The sequence below is a fragment of the Cyclopterus lumpus genome, chromosome 4 (genome assembly GCF_009769545.1).
Source record: "Cyclopterus lumpus isolate fCycLum1 chromosome 4, fCycLum1.pri, whole genome shotgun sequence".
Classification (NCBI taxonomy): Eukaryota; Metazoa; Chordata; class Actinopteri; order Perciformes; family Cyclopteridae; genus Cyclopterus; species Cyclopterus lumpus.
This window is the reverse complement of record NC_046969.1, coordinates 5,606,936-5,628,739: the sequence shown is the minus strand read 5'-3', so window position 1 is coordinate 5,628,739 and position 21,804 is coordinate 5,606,936. Positions and strand designations below refer to the sequence as shown.

The 21,804-nt window shown below is 42.3% G+C and overlaps 2 protein-coding genes across 8 annotated transcripts in view; one reads left to right on the top strand and one right to left on the bottom strand.

Annotated features, from left to right (window-relative positions):
• Positions 1-14,063, top strand: part of fnbp1l (formin binding protein 1-like) — a 39,666-nt gene extending 25,603 nt beyond the window's left edge. The window contains exons 5-17 of one of the 5 annotated variants that reach the window (XM_034530616.1): positions 46-108; positions 1,050-1,154; positions 2,073-2,201; positions 2,530-2,676; positions 2,844-3,077; positions 4,151-4,324; positions 6,356-6,465; positions 6,631-6,763; positions 6,927-7,021; positions 7,828-8,003; positions 8,405-8,442; positions 8,541-8,661; positions 10,634-14,063. In XM_034530616.1, the coding sequence (XP_034386507.1) occupies positions 46-108; positions 1,050-1,154; positions 2,073-2,201; positions 2,530-2,676; positions 2,844-3,077; positions 4,151-4,324; positions 6,356-6,465; positions 6,631-6,763; positions 6,927-7,021; positions 7,828-8,003; positions 8,405-8,442; positions 8,541-8,661; positions 10,634-10,641 (1,533 nt within the window). In that variant the 3' untranslated portion in view covers positions 10,642-14,063. Of the gene's footprint in view, positions 1-45; positions 109-1,049; positions 1,155-2,072; positions 2,202-2,529; positions 2,677-2,843; positions 3,078-4,150; positions 4,325-6,355; positions 6,466-6,630; positions 6,764-6,926; positions 7,022-7,827; positions 8,004-8,404; positions 8,443-8,540 lie in introns of all 5 variants that reach the window. The other 4 variants (XM_034530620.1, XM_034530615.1, XM_034530619.1 and 1 more) reach the window with 4 other exon arrangements.
• Positions 14,064-14,950: 887 nt separating this feature from the next.
• bcar3 (BCAR3 adaptor protein, NSP family member) overlaps positions 14,951-21,804 on the bottom strand; it is a 58,576-nt gene continuing 51,722 nt past the window's right edge. For all 3 annotated transcript variants that reach the window (XM_034531519.1, XM_034531520.1, XM_034531521.1), the window contains 11 exons: positions 21,428-21,544; positions 20,983-21,215; positions 20,163-20,263; positions 19,623-19,757; positions 18,904-19,128; positions 17,880-18,457; positions 17,354-17,469; positions 16,645-16,816; positions 16,364-16,475; positions 15,976-16,179; positions 14,951-15,853 (listed from right to left, as the gene is read on the bottom strand). In XM_034531519.1, coding sequence (XP_034387410.1) covers positions 15,675-15,853; positions 15,976-16,179; positions 16,364-16,475; positions 16,645-16,816; positions 17,354-17,469; positions 17,880-18,457; positions 18,904-19,128; positions 19,623-19,757; positions 20,163-20,263; positions 20,983-21,215; positions 21,428-21,544 — 2,172 coding nt within the window. In that variant the 3' untranslated portion in view covers positions 14,951-15,674. The remainder of the gene's footprint in view (positions 15,854-15,975; positions 16,180-16,363; positions 16,476-16,644; positions 16,817-17,353; positions 17,470-17,879; positions 18,458-18,903; positions 19,129-19,622; positions 19,758-20,162; positions 20,264-20,982; positions 21,216-21,427; positions 21,545-21,804) is intronic.

Here is a 21,804-nt window from a genome sequence, read left to right as displayed (position 1 = left end):
GTTTTTATATACACTATTTATTTGTGTGTGTGTGTATCTGAGCAGCATCTACAGGAGGGCAGGAAGGCTCAGCAGCATTTGGATCAATGCTGGAAACAGATGGACAACGTAAGTGAGGAGAGGCCACAGTGTTTAGTGTAGATATTCTCTTTACTCATCTCCTATTTGTTTGCACAAAGAATGCAATAAATGCTAATAAAGGTAACTGTAGGACAAATGGGGATCCACTGATTCCACTCATGCTATTGTTTCAGGAAGATCCAAATATGACATTTGTTCATACTTGAATATGCTTTCATATCAAAATGGTGTTTTCTGCTCCTCCGTACTGTTTGGTTCAAATTAATACAAAGTGCAGTATGAAAATGGACCGTTTCAGTGGGGACCAAAGACAGGTGCCAGGACCAGGAAACACGCACACACACATGCGCACACATACACGCACACACAAATGCAAACACACAGAGACGGTAGTGTGTACACCAGTCTCTCCCAAATCAATATGAAGCCAAGGCCCATGGGCCTCTACAATCTTCTATTTGGCTTCTAAAATCCTCCAGAAAGAGATTTTGTTTGTTCACCCATGAGGTCACATAATTGCATTTACTCCGTTATTTTAAAAACAGTCTGCTCATTAGACCATATGTAATTAACCACCACAATTCCATGAGAGCTGAAAAGCGAATTGCTGCTTGTTGAATTAAAATTGTAATAGGACATGCCCAGTTAAATTTGTCGGCCAGTAGCCTCTTAGTTGAATTACTTTGTTCTGGCACATGTGATGTGGAGTGTTTCATTGTGTGGTCTGCGTGACTTTAATAGTGACTACTTGGTGACTGGACTGTAATGTCTCAGCTATTCACTGTGTTTTCTTCACTACTAATGTGACCCAGATGGGCTGGCAGGAAGTAAACTATCTCTCTCTTCCTGATTCATCTCCCTCTTTGGCTTTTTATAATGATACATATAATGTTATACCCTGTATTCTTTGTGTTTCTTGATGATTTTATTAACATTGTGCCCTCTTTTCTGTCTTTTGTGTCTTTCAGAGTAAAAGGAAGTTTGAGAGAGAGTGTAAAGAAGCCGAGAAATCCCAGATTACCTACGATCGGTTAGATAATGACATCAACGCCACCAAGTCAGAGGTGGAGAAGGTAGGAAGTAATTAGCTTGTCTTTGAGCCGGCTTCCCCTTTCTTCTATTGTCAGTGAAAATACCAGCATGTTTACTTTCAGTCTATAGTGGGCACATGACTGAAATTATTGGATGAGCCGTAGCTAAATTCTTAACTGGGATCAAACGCAGTTCTTTCATCGTTTGACAGTAAAATTTCAGCAATTATATATTTTGTTTTCATAAAGTTAGTAGTGTATAATTGATGCCTATGAAATTATACTGTAGCTCCCTTTTCCCTGCACACTTACTGTATAATTAGACGAGGTGGATTGAGTTAAAGCTTGAAGGAAAATAAACCTTTCCAAATAGCGGGTAAAGCCCTGCCCACTAAGCCTTGTTTTTAGATGAGGTACTGTCTAAAAACTGTTCTTAACTGAAAACTATGGAAACTAGGAGGGAACTCCGAGAGCACAGAACTCCGCCAAGGCCATATGCCCTATTCTGCAATGTTACCAAAGGTGACAAATATTATGTGTATTCGCCCTGTGTTTGGGATAAGCTCTAAAATTGAGTGTGTCCTTCCATGGCCACAATACACCCTTCCACCAAGTTTAATGACAATCGGGCCAGTCGTTTGTCCGTAATCCTGCTGACAAACGGGAACAAACCGAATCAAAAACATAATCTCAAGTCAAGAAGTATTAGAAATGCTCATTTTAAAGTGAGACGTAGTTCTAGGTTTGTAAATCTGTATTTTATTGATTGAGTTCAGGCTCGTAGAAGTCTGTGGTATTATATGTATGTGGGGTTTGTGTTGTTGAGGTGATATCTATTAAAACATGACAAGACATTCTTCCAAAGGGGAAAAGACAAAACTGATTAATTGGTGCCCTGGGTTCAGAATGTCTCTAAGTATCCGTGACGGTTCCGTTGTTTGTGTTTCTGTACGCGTTCAGGCCAAAGCCCAGTTTTACCTGCGCACTCACATGGCGGATGAGAGCAAGAACGAGTATGCGGCCCAGCTGCAGAACTTCAACGCAGAGCAGTGGAAACATTTCAACAACGCCGTACCACACATCTTCAAGGTAGAAGCACGTGTGTTGTACAGTCTCAACCAAAAAACCCCAAAAACATTCACGTTTTACCTCCTGTTTTACCTGTTTGTAATGTTTGAAATCAGCTCTGTCAGAAACACACAAGCTGACATGTTTAGAGAAAGTGCCCCATTGAATGTTTATTTTAGCAGCTCGTCTCATGTAAACCGGTGCTAATGAAGTGCCTCTCTGCAAGTGCCGCCTAGAGAAAGGATCGGCTTACTCTGACTGGTTGTTTGCTGCTAAAAGGCTTGCAGAAGTGTCAGTACGAGCACTTTGTTAAGAGCCTTCATGCCAATGCCTCGGCTCCCTCCGACAGAATTTGCAGGACATGGATGACCGTCGAACGGTGAAGCTCGGAGAGACGTACCGGAGCTTTGCCGAGGCGGAGCGGAGAGTCATTCCCATCGTCTCCAAATGTCTAGAAGGGATGGTCTCTGCTGCCAAAGCTGTCGACATGCGAAGGGTACGTAGTACAGTGGAGGGAGAAAACGGTCACAACCATCTTCAGAAAACTTTCCTGAAGAAATGCGCCGTTACTTAACTTTGGGGAGGCATGGAGAGAGGGAAGAGGAGAACCTATTAGCCCGGTGGTGTCACCACTCATCTGTCTCCATCATCCCTTCTTCCCAGGATTCAGCCATTGTCGTGGAGTCGTTTAAGTCGGGCTTCGAACCTCCAGGCGACTTCCCCTTTGAGGACTTCAGTCAGAATCTGAGCCGATCAGGATCGGATGGGACAATCAGCAACACACCCAAGGGAGACCGAGAGAGGGACCGAGACGGGGCCCCCGGGTCTCGACCCGACCCGAAACACCCAATGAGCAGGACCAAGAACAAGCTGTGGCTGTTCGGGAAGAAACCTAAGGTATGAGGATTGAAGTGTGCTTGTCGTGTTTTGGGTTGTTTATGTTGCATTTCTATCTTGTGAAGTGCCAGAAAATAGAACTTTTAAGATAAAACGACTAAAGCGTCGTCATCTAGTACTGACACTAGGGTTGTTCTCTGGTGGCATCCGTTTTAAATAACCTTTTTTAAACTGCAGATGTAACTGCTTAGATAAAAAGCAAGCTCTTCTGGGAAAACTAATTTACAAACAAACATTAATAAGTATATTTTGAACTCATATTTAAATGCCGATGTCATGTAGTCCTTCCTATCCTAGTAGACCCTTTTTACAGCCACTGTTCACAAAGTGTCATTTGAGAACGCACCAGGTTCACGTCCTCAGACTCATTCTAGTCCACAGTAAAGGATTTACTACCCTGCAGCTGAAGAGAGGCGTCATGCTGCAGGTCACATGCTGAACGCTGGTGTTTTATTACTCTCGCCGCTCCTCAGTAGTTCTTCTCATCTTGTCTTGAGTTGAAGGTTGTTGTAACCTTTCCAGCGTTTGCAGCAGCGCTCCCAAATCTTTTCTCCACTTCTTGGACCTTGGCACTCTCCATAAAGCCCATGTTGGTTAATCATTGCCTCTGCTGTTGGTTTATGCTGGCATCATCAGCCGCCTCACAGTATCAGCAAACTCGTGTGATGGATCGTGTGTGTGTGTGTTTGTGTAATATGGGTCAGTTACAGTTTTCAACAAGTAATACTTGTAAAGCCCTTAAAAGAAAAAGTGGCTGAAAGTCTCAAGGTTGTCACATGAAATATTCATGACAAATGGTACAATTAAAGTTAAAATATAATAATATATATGTATATCTCAATATTTTATGTAAGATAACTTAAATTGATCTAACTTTGCTAGGAAATATGATGTTCATGTAGGATCCGTCACCCTTAGATGAGTTTGAGAAAATATGTTGTTTTCATATCAAACAAGGAATAGTCACTCATGCTTATGACTGTGAATATTCTCCATGTAAACCTGGATGCTTTAATGATGAAGAATGTGTAATCTGACCTCTGGCTTTGTCCTCTCTTCCTGCTCCCCACCAGTCCCCTTCCTCCTTTCCTCCTCCACCACCTTCCTCCTCCTCCTCCCGTCCCCGGTCCACCTCCCATATATTTCCTCCACCCCGGTTCAGCACTGACTTAGTGAGTCACTATCTGTCTGAGATAAAGACTACAGTACCCAGAATCCCTCAGAATTTGAGGCTCCTCGGGAGAGGGGTAAGACAGGAAGTAGCGTTCTCGTGTGTTTGACTGGTTGATTTTATTTTTGTTTTATGAATTTCTTCTACAGGGTGTCTGCAATTTTACGAAAATATGTTGACTTTAAATGTATTATTTGTAATCTCAAAGCCAGTTTTTAGATATCATCTGCTTTTCTGCTCTCATAGATGATTTGATTAATGTTTTAAAAATGTAACTTTAATTTGAAGTCGCTGAAACTTGCAGGCACCACGTTGTGTTTCTCTCCCTCGTGCGTGCGTGCGTGCGTGCGTGCGTGCGTGCGTGCGTGCGTGCGTGCGTGCGTGCGTGCGTGTGTGCGTGTTTGTGCTTTCAGGATCTGGATGTTTTTCCACGCTCTGGTTGCAGTGTTGTGGGTAAAATTGGGACTGAACAAAGTGTTTCTAACATCCGATGTGTTGCTCTGCGGTTGGTTTTCACTGATCGGTGTGTGTGTGTGTGTGTGTGTGTTGGAGTGGTTCTGCTGAGGGTGTTGTATGTTCTGAAGCAGAACCTTCTGCTTTCAGACAGTTTAACAAACTTGAGAATAAGCCAACGCCTGATTGGTTCTTGCTCACGTCAGCGCTGTCAGACTGCTGGCTGACATAACTCGTGCTTATTGAATATCATCGGATTTAGAGGGATGTTTTCCAGACAGGAAGGGGATTTGATCAATTTGATATGAACTTGTTATTTAATAGGAATATACCAGAATACATTTTTTCCTCCTAATTTGTATGAATGAGTGATTGTTCTCATTCTTTAATCAGCAATCTCTTCAAAATTGAAAGTTTGTTTTTGTAATTTGACACCAAAGAGATGAGAGAAATGAATAAACGCTGCCTCCCTGCAAAAGAAAACCTCCCTCGTTGTTGAATCGTTGGACACCGGCAGGCTAGTATGAATATTCAACAGTTCATATGCATTCAATTCTTATTATTTAGTAAACATGAACTATTGAAGAATATTCATACTACCCCCCCCCCCCGGGTGTGCAATGGTTCACTTCTGATGGTGTCATGGAGGTTCACCTTCTTGAAACACTGGGAACACATATCAATCGGACTGGTTTCTATGGTGACCAACTGGCTTGTTGGTGGCTGTTTGACACACTGACAACTAACCAGCATCCTGTGTTGTTTGTCTCTTTTTATTGTTACGGTTAATGCGTCAGTGGTCAGTCAAGATGGTAAGTGTGTGTGTGTGTGTGTGTGTGTGTGTGTGTGTGTGTGTGTGTGTGTGTGTGTGTGTGTCGGGGGTCGTTATAAGAAGACCCAGCAGTATAGGTGCCTGTGCATGTATCCTTACTTCCCATAGTGTCCGCTATATAAACCCTTTAGTGATGGTAACGTCTCCTTACCTCGTTAAAATAGAGGTCCTGCCATATAAAATATTACACCCACATTAATCCAATAAGAGTTCCTCAGTTTTAGTCCCCTTTTCTCCATTTAATGTCTCCTACTGTACGGTTTACCTGGCCAGTACTGACACAGTCCCAGAAGGCAACTGAGGCAACTTCAGAGACTAAATAAATGTAATTAGAAAGCAACAGGAAAGAACAGAATAAACAATTTGACTTGGTTGACAAGCTGGCAAACAAGTATGAATGATTATTTAGCCCAAGTTATTGATTGTAAATTAGTTTTCCCGAGGTCACAAATTAACTTTCAACTTGTCCATGTCTTGAGAGGTTTTGGTGCATCACTCAGTTTTACTGCCGGACATTTTAAGATTTATAATCCGTAGTTGATTTTCGATAACGAGGTGTTTATCTGCCTTTTTTTTAAACTATTCTTCATTTTGGTTAGTTTTGAGTGCAACAACTACATGCTGATTTAAGCTGCTTATTTTCATGTCATGTTCAGTGGAAAGTGTGTCAAGTGGAGGAGGTTTTAATCATCAGAGATTCATCTTTATTCCATCTGTTGTTCCCAGGAGCATTCCTCCACCTTACTGACTTCATTATGGGTTGGTATGTAGTTTTAAGATGTTTATTTATCTATCTCTTTGTATTTATTTGTTTACCACCAGGCCCCATCTCTGGAGGATTTCAGCCACTTACCCCCCGAGCAGAGGAGGAAGAGGCTGCAGCAGAGGATCGACGAACTCGGCAAAGAGCTCCAGAAGGAGATGGATCAGAGGTTTGGCCTCGCCCTTTATTCCACACTCAACACATAACCAGAAAAATCCATTCAGGGGAAATAAAGCCAGCGCGGATGTGCTTATGTCGTTCCTCACTTTGACCCGTGAACTGCGTATCACCGCCAGACCATCCCATCAATCCCAGTGCATGTTTGTTCTTTCAGAGATGCCCTCAACAAGATGAAGGACGTGTATGAGAAGAATCCACAGATGGGAGATCCCAGCAGCCTGCAGCCCAAGATATCGGAGACCATATGTAACATGGAGAAGCTGCGGTCGGAGATCCACAAAAACGAGGTATGAAAGGAAGACGCTGCAGACGTAAATAGAGCCAAGATTACCTGACTGTAAAACCCAAGACAGAAGTGGAGGGTAAGAAAAGAAAGTGGGTCAACTACGTAAAGAGATGTTCTGCGTGGAAGATGGCGGTGTCCATCACAATGTACTTCTCTGTTGACAGACTTGGTTATCTGAGGTGGAGGGAAAGCAGAGCACCAGAGGAGACAGAAGACACAGCGCTGACAACCACCATCACACTCCTCAAGGCAGAGAGAGGTAACCAAAACACAACACACTGTTCAGGGCAAACTTTTCAACATTAGGTATTTATGAATGGCATGCTGAGTTTTCCTTTTAAATATATATATATATTTAATCTCACGTACCCCCATTTGAAAACCACTGAGCTAATCAGTTCAGTAGGTTATATGGACCATGAAGTTAGAATTATTTGTCACAAACTATTGTGACAAAAATCATACTCGCTGGATTTAGAGTATTCTTTGTCTTCTTCTTCTGTATTTGAGTGTTTGTTTATAGCACCATTGAGTAAATATTCAAAATAATAATTCTATCCTTTTGGAGTCCTTTGATCCTTGATGATCATAAGGGACATTGAAGGCAGAGGTACATTGGTATTCTTCCATTTAAGTAATTAAAATGCATTTCTTGCATAAGTTAGAAAGTATCTTCATCAGTTTACAGCAGGTCGGCTAAACATGAAGAATGGCGCTTCCAATAAATAATGTGTTCATAATATTCAATTCAATGATTTATGAATGAATGTATTACTTGGGTTTGAATTGTCTTGTACCTAATGACATCATTATTTGCCAAAAACATGTTGGGGCATTTAAAAAACAAAGTTATTTTCAAATTTCAGACAACGTCGTTGTTGAATGTGGTTCATTCCACATTGAATGGAGATAAAAACATATCCACGACATATGAAGGTTGCCATCTTCCTATTTTCATCCAGCGGTGCAGTCACTCTGGATTTATTTCAGAAGTTTGATGGGAATATGAAGAAGCGATGTATCTTAACCATGCAAACACCAAGCTCGGTCCCTGTTTCCCATCAGCCCCGAGGGCAGTTACACAGATGACACCAGTCAGGAGCATCACACGCCTCAACTGCGCACCAGTCCTCCGAAGCCCGGACAACCGAACCCCGAGCTGCACGAGTTCGATGACGAGTTCGACGACGACGACCCGCTGCCCGTCCTCGGCCACTGCAAAGCGCTCTACTCCTTCGACGGTGAGGACCGGCGGCATTCAGTGTGAAGTTAGCTATGGAATGGGAGAAATGAATGTAGGAGAGCCCACCGCTGTCACACAAAGCCAACCACGCTGTAAAGAGAGCTCAACAGTTGTGTGTTTAGGGTGTGGTGGAGATGGAGTGTACGGACATTAGACAAACTATAAAGATAAATACTTTATGGTTTTCATAGCTGTCTAGCCAGGTGGCAAAGTTGGTAGGAAAGCCAATATGAATATGATCCTGTCCTGTGCATATGCAGTTGAATATCAATGACCACTGTAGACGAAATATAATGCTTCTGTGCACCGACATACCAGCTAAATGCACACAAAGTAGTTGACGGTCCAAAGTGATCCTGGCTGTGTGTTTAATGACACTCTGGTTTTCTTGACTCTCAGGTCAGAACGAGGGCACACTGGTGATGGCGGAAGACGAGGTAATGCTCGCTCGGTGACTTGAACTCACCACTTATCCAGAAACCTGTCACGTTCGTTTAAAACGAATGCACAATGAACGTTGTACTTCCCACTGCAGGTGTTGTACATCATCGAGGAGGATAAAGGCGACGGCTGGACAAGGGCGAGGAAGCAGGGCGGCGAGGAGGGCTACGTGCCCACTTCCTACGTCGAAATCACCATGGAGAGAAACAGCAAAGGTGCCGTCACCTACATCTGAAGCTAACACTGTGGTCTGTCCTCTCATCCCGTCTGTCGTCCTCACCACCCTCCTTGCTTTCTCTTCCTCAAAATAACACTACAAAAGGAGAAATCAGCATCTCAACACCTGCATGGACATTCATCTGTTTTCTGATTTCCATCCCATCTCTCTGTCCTCCCGTGTATCCCTCTAACCCTGTAATGATTCATCCTCCTCTCGTATCTGTGGCACTGATGTACCAGAGGTGAGTGTCGAAGGTCACAGAGACATATTTGATGGTGTTTGAGTGATTTTTATGTTGAATATGAGGCATTTTCTATGTGTGTGTGTGTTTTAAAGATATCTCCACTGCTGTTTTGAGGCTCTTGTCAAGGCTACACCACTTCTCATCGATCAAAGTGTTAACGTGTTATGTAATATACGAGAAACAATTTATTTTTGATTATTTTCTATGTTTCTTTTTTTTTTTTAAACTGGAGACATTTAAAACGGACTTTAAGCTCTTTTTACGTGTCTACATAATTTGAAGATGTTCTGATTGTATCTGTTTTTATTTCTGTGTGTGTGTATGTGTGTGTGTGTGTGTCTGTGTCTGTGTCTGTGTGAGAGAAAGTGTGTGTGCTTGTGCGTGCTTTTCTGTGTTACCTGTGCCATCACGCTTCCAGTGGTTTCAGCTTCTTGTATCACTGTTACAGGAGTTTGTCTGATTTCTTTAAGATGTCGTGTCCTTTCAGAGCAGAGCTGGAGGTTTTAAAAGATGCTGTTATTCTTCATTTTTAATGATTGCCAAAAGAAATCCCACCTAAAGACCAAAACCAGTAATGTGTTAAGTTTCCTACTCGGTCTCAGTCACAAGCCCATTGGTTCCCACTGCAGACGCAGAATTGGGTCACAAATAAATAGTTTCATAAAGAAGCCTCATCACTCACTTTAGCAGAAAACTTCTCTCACGACTACTGAACTCTTTGCTGTAAATTGCAATGCCAAAATAGGGGAATACAACTTTTTAAATGGATTTGATTTTGCGATCATATTTAAACTTCACTCGGATGAATTATTAATTCAGATGAGTATTTTCTCTCTGTGGAGAACGTCAGCAGTACAATAGCTGCAGATTCACTTCACCAGCGGTGCAGACCGAAGAGAAATTAAATTACAAGGCAATTAATAGACAGAGAAAAAATCAGTTTGTTTTATGCTTGTGCATTAAGTCTAATGTTGTCACAGGTTATGTCCTGTGTATAGACATGAGGTGTGACATGTTTGATCAGACTGCTTTATTGAAGGACTTTAGATGCCTGAGGAGGAAGAGAAATGCTCAGTGTTTTATAGGTCTTCCTTCTTATCCCCTGAGACTCCGCCCACGGCTAAACACAAATAATACTTGTTAGTAGGATCATTGTTGGTTTTGTTTTTTTATGGTAAACAATGAGAATATACGCCAGACATTTAAAAACCTCCAGTTAAGAGATTAAAGTAAGGAAGTGTGCAGTGTGAAAATGGTTTCACTTCAGTTATAACAATAATTGCTATAATTGTCTCTGACAAATCATGTATTTTATTTGATCTTTCACTCATAAACCGCCAGTTCTTGGTTATTGTCTGAGTCCCTGATTTAAAAACGTCTCTGATCGTTTTGCCTTGGTGCCCATGATGGTGTAACTGCAGGTGTCTCAACATAGTCCCGCTTGAAGGGTTGTTACTGCAGCCAACACCTTGTAGTACAAACAAGGGGGTGGAGTCCTGGGAAATGCTGCTGCCATGTATTTGTCACCAGTATCACGTAATCAGTTCTTACACAACAACTGGTCAAATGTGTTTAAAGGGGAGGCTGCCAAGTATACAATGAATTAGATAAATTGTGCGTGTGTGTCTGTGTGTGTGTGTGTGTCTGTGCGTGTGCGTGTGTTAGCACCTGCAGCACCTTGTGCGTCTTGTAGTAACTTACTCTCTCCTCTATGTGACCGCAGGTTCCTGAGGGCTGCAGGGTGGCCGGGCGATTTGATTGGCTGGTGGAGGGCTCACGCTGATTGCTGATAATTGGTGGTGGGGGCGACCCAAGAAAGAGAGAGGTAGTGAGGGAGAGACAGATAAAGTGGAGGCAGGTTTGCATGTCTGCATGCTCGCATATCCATAAATCGTCAACGCATGTTAATAGAGGAAGAAGGGAGGGTCATAAGTAGAAGAGTGGATGGCCTTAAAGCCAGAGAAAATAATAATAATAATAATAATCCATTTAATTTATATAGTGCTTTTCTAGATACTCAAAGACACTTTACATTATACACTGTAGACACAGCTACGGGGAGCAATGCAGGGTTAAGTGTCTTGCTCAAGGACACATCGACTAGGGCGGGGCTAATATAACCTTAAGCTTTTAGCTCACAGAGAGCAGTGGAACAGCGGGTGTGTTTCTCGTTTTAATAATACCAGGAGCATCTCCCTACCTCCATCGTCTGTTTTGGGCTTTGTTGGGATAGCGTTGTCTTTTTATAAATTAAATGAGTCTCTTCTGTAGAAACTGTCCACATTTTGGAGGAAAAGCTTCTTTTGTTAGCATGCTTGTCCTTTTTCACTCAAATCGTAAACCATAAATTCGCATTTTGACCAAAAGAACATCTCATCACAGGAAGACCATGAGACGTGTCACCAAAGGGAGTAACCTTTGCTATTTATCTAGTCAAATGGCTATTTCCAAAATCAAGAATGGACCCTCAAATTCAAGATAATTTTTTATTCTCTAAATCAGACTGCCAACGTGTTTTGGTCCAGAAATATATGTTGATTTAAGATTCAGGCTGTGAGGGGTTTGCCACTTGTTTTTTAGGGTCAGTTGTGCTTACATTATTAGCTGCCACTAATGACATCGTCGTCATCATCATCTGTGCTCTGTTGGTGATGTCTGCCTTGCCTGCCTGCCTGAGCCACTCTGCTCCTCATGCCTGCCCTCACCCTCATACACTCGCATGTCCATAACGTGTCCCAAACTTGATCGGGCATTTGTATCTGTGCCTTTAACTGCAACTTTACAAGTGTGTGTGTGTGTGTGTGTGTGCATTGTCTGGGTTGTATGTTGACCGCTGTGTCATCCTCATATTTGAATGGAAGCATGGGTATGATTTCTGTTTGTGCGTTTAATGTTACTCAGAGTTACTCATTGGACAGACAGAAGGACTATCAGGTGAATACAGGACCTCTCTACCCCTTTCTTTCTTTCTTTTCCCACATTTCCTCTTTTCTTCCTGGGTCTGTAATACCACCAGTTGACCAGCAGATGGGAGCCTTCCCTCACCAAACCACAGCTCAGCTCGAGCCGGACTGGGACGCTTTTACACCAAACATAAGGAGGAGCTCCGGTGTCTATGGAGTCAGACTGCCTTAAAACCCCTTGTTGTTTTACTTTGGAGGGATTATTCCACACATATCTCTGGAAGTCTGCCCTTCTGCCTGACTACATCGCCCATCAGCCACCTGGGCTCAGCCTTTCCTCCGTGGATCTCAAGTGCATCTCCATACCATTTTTTTTTTTGTTGAAAGAACATTTTTAATCAGTCGTTTTTGTGAGTGTGACGACACACGCAGGCATGTATCAACATGTGTGCATGTTTATGGAAAGCCAAACAGGCCAACAGTGTGTAGGATCTTGGCCTGTTTGGCTCTCCATATGCATTAATATGTAAACATGTGTAAGTTGTTTTTTACCGTTGAATGATTTGTACATATTAACATCTTTCATGTCATGCTGAATGTGTTCCCACGGTGATTGTTTGTAGGTATGTTTGATTGGCAGTCTTCACGAGAGACAACACGGTTTAAATTGAACTGATGCACTTTGCCCTGAAGTCCTACAGCATTTGAATCTGATTAAAATGAACGTGTTAAAGAGTGGATAGGTGAATGAGGCTCTGTGTTGTCTGCGGAGAGAGGTGTGAACTTTATGAATGACCACTGTGTAGCGGCGAGAAACGGAAACGTCTCCAGTTGTTTCTCTTCCGGATGGTTTTTATACTCTTTTTGTAACTCTTGGCGAGCAAAGACCGACTTCTGTTCTGCATGATTTTTTAGACTTTTTGAATTCATTTGTCTCTCTGTTTTAACCATTCACTGTATTATTTTTTTTCAAGAGACTACCAAAACTACACATCTGAAGAAAAGTTTGACTTCCTTTTTAAGATGCTATTTAAGAGAAGAATGCCCCCAGTGGTTCGCTGCTTGTAGATGTAAACAGCAGGGGGCGCCGCCTCGCTTGTAGCTGTAGTCTGCGTTTCCTCGACGAAGCTGTGAAATGTACAGAATGATGCCGTCGGTGTTGTTACTTGAACTCTGGTCACGCTTCTCCACATTTTACTCTCCGATCTGTGATCGTTTTGCATCCGACAAATAGTTGAACATTGAGAGAGATTTGCCTTCCACAACCTTTCTACAAACGTTAAACAAAGGGCCATGCGGGCCAGCCTTCAGATTCACAGCACAGATGGTAGAGTGGCGTCACTCTTCATCCAACTTTGCAAAAAAAGTGATCGGTGTCTGCAGTCTGTCAGTTTTTGCTATTTATGACCAGTTATCCGATCCATCAGTGCTTTCCGTCTCCTGAACACATCTGATTTCCTGGTTGGCTGCAGCAAATCAAATTGAAGAAAAAAATCTCAAGTATGATATACTATTTGTGCAGTTAAGTGTTGCACATTAGATGTATTTAGTTCAAGTGGCAATACTATCGCACTGTTCATTCCAGTTTCTCCTTTTAAAGCAATTACGGCTGCAACTATGTTTTTTTCGTTATTGATTAATTATTTTTAATTGTTTAGTCTATGAAGTGTAAAATTAAATGGTAAATAATGCCTATCAAAACAGATGTTGGTTTTCTTCAACAAAAAGTCCAAAATTCAAACGTATTCAATTAATATTGATATAAAACAGAGAAAGGCAGCTTATTTGAGATTTTATGTTTTTATGCGAGATGACTAACAGAAGATAGATTAAACAAATCGCACCACTTTCAGCACTAAAACCAGAACCTTGCTTGTGATTCTAAATGTGCACTCAGACATGCGACATGTATCCGTAGTGGAGATGACGATCCTCTGACGATGAAGGTCGTGACCTCTGTCCTGCTGAAGTAGTGTTGCTGTGAAGATTCTTGCAGGACATTTTCTTTACTAACTCTTAAACCGACTCCAAATGTGTCCTGATGATCCCAGAGTTCCTTCTCATGCTCATGAGACATGTTTGGAGTGTACTGTCCCTTTAATCAAAGAATACATAACGTTTGGTACGCAGCAGCTTGGAAATGAGCAAAATTCACCAAAAGTTCTATTAACGGTTCTTTTTTTAAACTATTAATATACATATACAAACTGCTAGCTAAGTATAATAGCCACTGTGCTGTATTTCTGAAAATTATGCAAAAACACACTAATAAAGCAGCTTTGAATATGATGACATTCTTGTCCACTCGTTACGGTTCTTTACAAAAACCTGCATAAAAACAGCAGCAGGTACAAGGTGATTCTGCAGGATATTGACATCCATGTAAATGTGTTTTTACCATGTTGTATGTGTTGTAATAACTAATGGCAGTACTTCTCTTTCCATATTGTGCACATATTTTTACTTTAAATGTTGTCAGACACTATGTGAGCAAAACATTTTTTTTTTTTCTTCTTCCAAGATATTGTCTAATAAAAATAAACATTGAAAAGTGGATTTGTTTTCTGTGGCGTGCTATTGGTGCAGGAAGCGGAACCTTTTTAGTTCAACACTTTATGTGAAATAAAGTATGTTAGTTTGTCTGTTGCTTTAATCATAACTAAACAAAGCCTTCAAATGTGTCGTTAAAGTTTTTAACTAAGATGTAAATTCATTTAAAGCCATTTGACCTCAGCAGATCGTACACCATATTTATTCATTCTCAGCACAGTTCATCATAATAAAAACATACAAATCATCAACTTCTATTTCTTCAGTCAGTCTTCTACAGAAAATATATACAGTATTATTAACATGCTAATATTTCAAATATGTACAACAACTCGTACACGTTAACCAACACGGAACAAAAATATTATCATCCTCAAGCTACATTTACACATGTACAGGAAGTTTGAATTGCTGCTACAAATCAGATGTTCTGCTCCTACTGTATGTAAATACTGTAAAAAATAATAATTAAAAAAAGGTTTACTGGAGTGTGTCTTTGTTATCTGGTGATTTGGGTAAAAAGCACCTTGTGGAAACCTTGATATTAATATAAAATTAATATATGTCACTGTATATATATATATATATATATATATATATATATATATTAACTATTTATTTTTAGAATTTCTTTCAGTGATTTTGTATAAAAGGTCGGAAAGAATAATGCAGCCAGTAATCTCATTTGAACTTTTAAATATACCCTTTCTATCCAGACAATATGCACAGATGTTGACGTAGAAGGTGAATTTCCTTCCTCCGTTTATAAGACTATTGTTCTGGGTTTGTATTATAATACTGAATTACCAGGAATAAATACATAGTTCATTAACAACTTGAAGGGTACATTCTTACATTTGATAGTTGTTCTCTTTTGGTCTAAAAGTAGAACTACATTCTTCGTTAACTGGAATGTCAGAGTAAAAATAAAAGGAAAAAGGAAGGAAAAACCAACATTTAAATTAAACCAACGTGTCCCTTTAAGCCTCTCGTCTGCTCTGTTCTCACAAATATCAGTAATAATGATCTGAACCTTGTTTCATAAACATTTTGTATGTTTTAGATTATGCTTGTATGTGAGAGTATTTCCACACATGAATAGCTGTGAGTTGGTAATGTGCATTCTAAATAAAGGTGTATTTCTTTAACGCAGAGTTTTACTGGACATTGACTTGTCTTATTAAATGGTTGCGTGTGTGTGTGTGTGTGTGAAGTTTGATTTCCAAGCAGGTCGTTCCACCTCATTACAGTTTCTTCCTCTTTCCTTCATCCACCTACTGGCATCCAATGGGAGCTGTCGCTCAGGTGAATTCAGATTACGGTCTGTGTTTTGGGCGGGGGCTCCAGTTTCCGGGACAACGCGGTGAGGATGAGGTTGAATTTGTTGTAGCGATCTGATTGGTTGACTGAAGCTCCACGACTTCCCCACAACAGCCGCAGCTGAAAGTCTGTTTTAAACACCTCTAGCAGGTCTTCATCGCACGGGAACCCTGAGGACAGAAAGAACACAACTATTATGTTGTATTGACATCTTCTGTTTATTGAATTACAATATATGTAATGCATGTCTTTGTGTATAACGTTGTGCATTTTCCCTTGTTGTTTTTTTTACCTTGTAAGATCTTCTGCGTGTTGGCCGTGTAGATTTGTGCGTTGTGGGCGACGTCGCGCGCAGCCTCCAGGTGGCGCAGCATGATGTCACAGCCCTGGTCGTTGGTCTCCCAGAGCTCCGCCCCCTCAGGTGTGATTGACGGACGCTCCATTAATGTGAGGAGGGGCAGCAGGAGGGGGATGCAGACCACCGACGGTGAGGAAGCTGCAGGAGGAAGAAGAGGGGGCACGTCAGAAGTCAGAGCATAGCTATGATTGAGTGATTGCTTCCACGGGGCTCTCAACATGGCGACGGTTCATTGGCTCTTTGGTAGGGAAATAAACTCATAAACTGTGCCGTCGATCCTAAAGTGTTACTACATCACACTGATAGTGTTAGTGTTCAGTACCTGTGCCCTCATACAGATTCTTGTAGAAAGGTTTGAGAGTTTTCTCGTAGCTGATGGCGGTCTGTGTGTAGTTCCTTCGTAGAGTCGTCCATGTTTCCTCCAAGCGGCTGATCTGCAGAGAACAACAACACACACCAACTGTGAGTGTCTCAAACTACCTTGAAACCATCTGTTTTGTACATATCAGCTGTTTTAATGCGTTGCAAATAAAGTGTATATTTGACATCAAGTTTGTTTTGTGTGCGTGCGTGTGTGTGTGTGTGTGTGTGTGTATGTGTTACCTGTGGCAGGTCCAGAGCTTTCATTAAGGCCGTGAAAGCGAACAGGTCGCCCACCGTGTCCTTTAGCTCCAACGACACCAGAATGATGCGATTTAAGGTAGACGCCCGCTCGTCGACGCTGCCCGTGCATCCCAGAATATCCACGGCAACGCCTATCGCCATGGTGTGATGCCTTGGAGATGGAGGAGACGAGGACTATCAACACCAGCGGACAGAAATGCATTTTTTGTTTTGGTTTCAATCAGTTTCTAATCACATCTTTCAGTGGCTGCCTTAAGGCTTAAAGCTATGAGAATATGAATCACTTTTGCCGTCATTTCAAATATCAGTGTTGGTGCAGATTGTTGTGTCAGCTGCAGTGAAACCAATTGTCTTTCTGTCTTTAAACCCCTTAAAATACAAACAAGAGATGAAAGTACCCAGTATCTCACTAAAACACATAAACAAAATAACAAAAATGGCAGGAAACAAATGATATAAAAAAAATAATATATATATCAAATGATATAAAAAAGATATATGAATTCAGATATAGAGGTATATGTATATACCATTCTTGTGCCCCTTGACATTTGTCTGGGTCCCCTGAGGACAGAACCTCTGTGCAAAGCTTAAAGGAACAGTCTGGCATTTGGAGGGGTGTCGACCTTCTCAACTCCCAGAAATGTCAAACTACTTTTTTATGGGGACTTAAGCTTCCTGAAAATACCTTTCCATCAGGTCCAGCCTCAGCTGTCGACCGTGTGGAAGCGTCACCAGCTCCAGACCAGATGACACGCCCATCTGACCTTTAACCTCTGGCGTCACTCCGACTATCCTCGCAACCTGGAGGACAAAAAAAAAGAGCCCATCAATTACATTTAGTTGTTTTATTTTCTTAACTCGTGTGTGTGGATACAGTGTGATATTACATTGCATGATTATTGTCTGTCCATTAGAGAGCACTGGCAGGTTTATTCTTCAATTGGAAAATGTTCTTACAGTTCTCCAAAAAAACATTATTATGTATGTTATGATAAATAAAAAGGTGAAAATGCTTTGCAAATGGATTCCAAATCAAATGATCCTCCAATATTTTTAATGATTTTGTAACTGTATCATTGGAGATTTTCATTGGACATGTAGTCTTCGAAGTAAGTTTCTATTACTGGATTGATTTAAAAAAAGATATATTGCAATTCGATAATTACCGTGAATTAAATAGTTAAACTGTGCGCGTGCGTGCGTGCGTGTACCTGGCAGTCGGCCATCAGCAGGTGTCGGGCGATGCTGTGGTGATCATGGCCGAGCAACAGCTCCTTCGCTCTCTTCAGAACCACCATCTCCAGCGGTTTGTTCTCCGGCGGCAGAAGTCGAGATCCGAACTCCGCCGGCTGGAACGTCGACTCCGTCTCCTCGATCGGCCGCTGGAAACTGCTCCTCTTGTCTTCATCCTCCTCCTCCTCCTCCTGCTCCTCTCTCCATGCGTCCTCCTCCTCTTCCTCGCTGGTGTTTTCCAAGGCAGCGATGGCGTGATGGTAGGAGCTTCTGTCCAGTCCTTTCCTCCCTCCCGCCTCCTCCCCCTCCTCTCTCCCTCCCTCCCCCTCTCTCCTCAGTCTCTCAACGTAGCTGCAGAGTGGAGGCAGAATTTCGAGGTCTGTGATGAGGTGAAGGGGATTGGATTCCTGCCTCGCCAGCGGGCTGCAAGACCTCAGGTCTGCAGGGCTCCACCCGGTGTTTGCTTCTGAATCTGAACCCGGAACAAGTTCAGCAGGGCGGAGCTGATGGAGGAACTTCAGGGGTTTAACAGGAGGTACAGGAGGGCCTGGGGTGGCTGTGGAGTAGCAATCACAGAGTTAACACATTCCTTCGAGACTTTAAGAGGGAGACAGCACATTAATAGAGAGTAGGTCTACTTTCTAGTAGAAAGTCCATACATTACGGTTCTTAAAGTAAAATATGAGCACCCAGAGCAATTCAATTGGACTGAAAGGGACTTGTAACCTCACTTAGAATTAAAATAAATCAAATAACTTAAGGCTGAAGGATACAGTACAATTTATGAGCTGTATAGCAATGTTTAATTAATTAAAACGCTGTAATTAATGAGCAGCAGTTACTGTCTCAGAGGCTCTCTGATCTCTATCATATCTGCATAACTTCCCTATCGATATCATTTGTGCACAATCTTCATATCTGTTAGTTCTAACATATTCATATGTCCTGAAACTATTTTGAATAACAGTCCGCGTGGATGCATTTCATGACAAATGAAGTCACCTTCACTCCTCCATGGCGAACCAGGAGTTTCCACACATGTGAAGTCGAGGGGAGGCACATTCAAACGGGGGGATGTGGAGGAGGAGTCTGTGAGGCTGGAGGAGCTGGAGGGGGGAACCAGTGGCTGAAGGCAGGGGGAGCGAGTCAGTCGAGCCAGCCGCACCTTGCTGGGTTTGGGAGGCGGTTTGGGACACAGCTGGCTGTCAGAGCCCCGGATGGGCTGGCCTGTAAACACGTGAACAATATGTTTTATCAGACACCCCCTAACCAAATGGAATCAATAAATATCACAAGTCCCCTTTGCGTCTGTTTCAAAGACATATCTTATCTTGTTTCTGTGGCAGTGAACCATATGAGACCACAATCTGTCTTTTTATTTACTTTACTTTAGATTTAGTTTGCAATTCGCATGCAAACAATGAGCCAAAAAGGAGAGTGCCCAAACCTTTTTTTTTTGTTGACTTTACAAGCAATAAGACTGCTGTGCTGTCGCTATGGGATGTTAGGCATTGATTGATTTTCCAACGACAAGTGTTCAGTGTTTTGTAGATGTGAACTGTAATGGTAGAATGTAATGCTGTATAAAATGTCACACAAGAAAGCCATTGAGATGTGGCTGGGTGAATGTTAAATACTGAAGTAGATCCCGTAGAAGTGGAGAGGCGTTGTCATCCCGCAGATGTGTGTTACACACGGTTTTAGCTTCCAGATCTACTGACCTGCCAGAAGCTCTGCAGACCTCCGTGGGAGAGACGGGCTCAGCACCGGCTCACTGCCCGTCCGAAAGACCGGAGACTTGGGGAATGGGCCCGGGAGGAGAGAATCAGGAGACCGCTGGGGCTGCGCTTTGCATCCTGGGGAGAGAAGGAGCCGATAGGAGAGGACAAGTAGAGGTTGTTAAAAGAGAAGAGATTAGAATAAAGGGGAAAGGGTGTGTCGATGAGAATATAGATACAACAAGAAAGGGGACGTAAGGAAAGAAAAGAGCGATACAAATTACTTGATTCTATCTCACAGATCACTTTTTGATTTTCAGATCGTATCCTCTAAAAAAATCTGCACAACAAAAAAATGAATAATGGCTTGCTTCTTACAAACAAACCCTGTATCATCACTCTCACTCTGAAAAGACTGTGTGTGCTGCAATAACTCAACGCAGCACACACCTTCGACCCGCCTCCTCACGAAGGGTTTTGGATAGATAGTCTCCATCATTGTGGGAAGCATACTAAGGCCTTCAGAATCTCACGTTCACTCACCAAGAGGCAGGTAGCTTTCTGATTGGTGCGCCTTGAGCGGACGCCGCCTCTCTTGGACCTGATTGAGACTCGCTGGTTGGCTGCCACAGCGATCCTTCAACCTGTGAGCGAAACATGCGTTAAGGAGAAATATATAATAATAAATATTATAATAAATATTATTCAAAACGATAATAAATGAATAAAAAGTGACATTAAATGAGAAAGAAACAACAGTTGTATCCTCCTCCCCTACACTCCTCTTCTCTTCTCCGCCTCTATGTGCGGTTCTACTCTGGACCACATATTTATCTTTTCTCCTCACTCAGGCAGACTCCGTACATTAAGCTCCATGCACTAGTGGAATGACACACCTCTGTTCCTTTGGCTGAAAGAGTCAGACATACCGTCTGTATTTATAGAGGGCTTGAGATACATATGGAACATGTCGTATATCCAGCCCCCTGCCTGGGTGATGAATGTAAACAGCTTGAGGCTACGAGTTAAAAGCAGGAAGGGATTTAAAGGGATGATTTAAGTCTTTCCCAGAGTGTGAGAGAAAGAGAAACAGACAGAGAGAGAGAGAGAATGACTGAGTGAATGTCTGCTTGTTATTTGGTCTGTAGCCCACGACCACGACCCACTTTCAGTAATGGGCTTGTGTCACTTGGAGCTAAAAAGCATGATTTTTAACCTATTTGTCAAATGAACAAATTACACATGCTCAATATGTGATGGTCCAGAAACAACACACACACGCACACACACACATCATTCGAGCCTCCGTGGAACATTGGCGTTAATCGGCGCGCTTGTGCGGGCTTTGGAGGAGAGTACCAACCGGAGCTGGCTGCCTCGGCTCACGCCGGTGTCCCGGCAGTGTGTGCCGTGTGGCGCGCCGTGTGCGTTGTCCTGCGCGTGTCCGTTGGTAATGTTGAGACTGAGGCGCTTCCGACTGCACCTCTCCTGCATTGTGAGCGCCTCGTGGTGATGGCTGGACAGGCCGTACTTCTCCTCCAGGCAGCGTAGCGGCAGCCCTCTGTTGATTGGCTGGAAGATGATGGCTCCTACCACCTTCAATGCACGGGCAGAAAGAAAGACAGTAAACTCCACATATTTTCGCCATCAAACGTTTGACATCAAAGGTAGTGCACAAAAAGCTTTCTTTATGTGTGTCCAATTAGGAAAACATAACTTCCATATTTTACTGAGCACAAACAAATCAACTGTATCACAGAGCCTATTAAAACTTTAAGTTTATGTATCAAATGTTTGACCAAACCCACCTGGGAGACCGACTTTCTGTTGCCGACATAGTATCTTATGAGTGCCGGGACGTTGTCGAACCCTTCCCTCTCCAGCCGGTACTCGACTCTGGAGTAGGCTTCGTTCAGCATCACAACCTGAAGGAGAGATGTACCAAATGGATATCACTTATATAATATTATATTTGAAAAGATTACCTAGGAAACTGCAAGTATAAGAACAAAGTCCAAACCGAATACACTTCTTTTTGTTTTTTGTCTTGAGCTTTCGGCTTCTTGATTTTACGACTGTTATTAAAATAATATGAACAATTGAGACCGTCACTGAGAAGATCCCCGTAATCGTTATGATGAGAACATGAAATGAATTGTTTGCTGTCTTCAGTGAAGCCCCATCA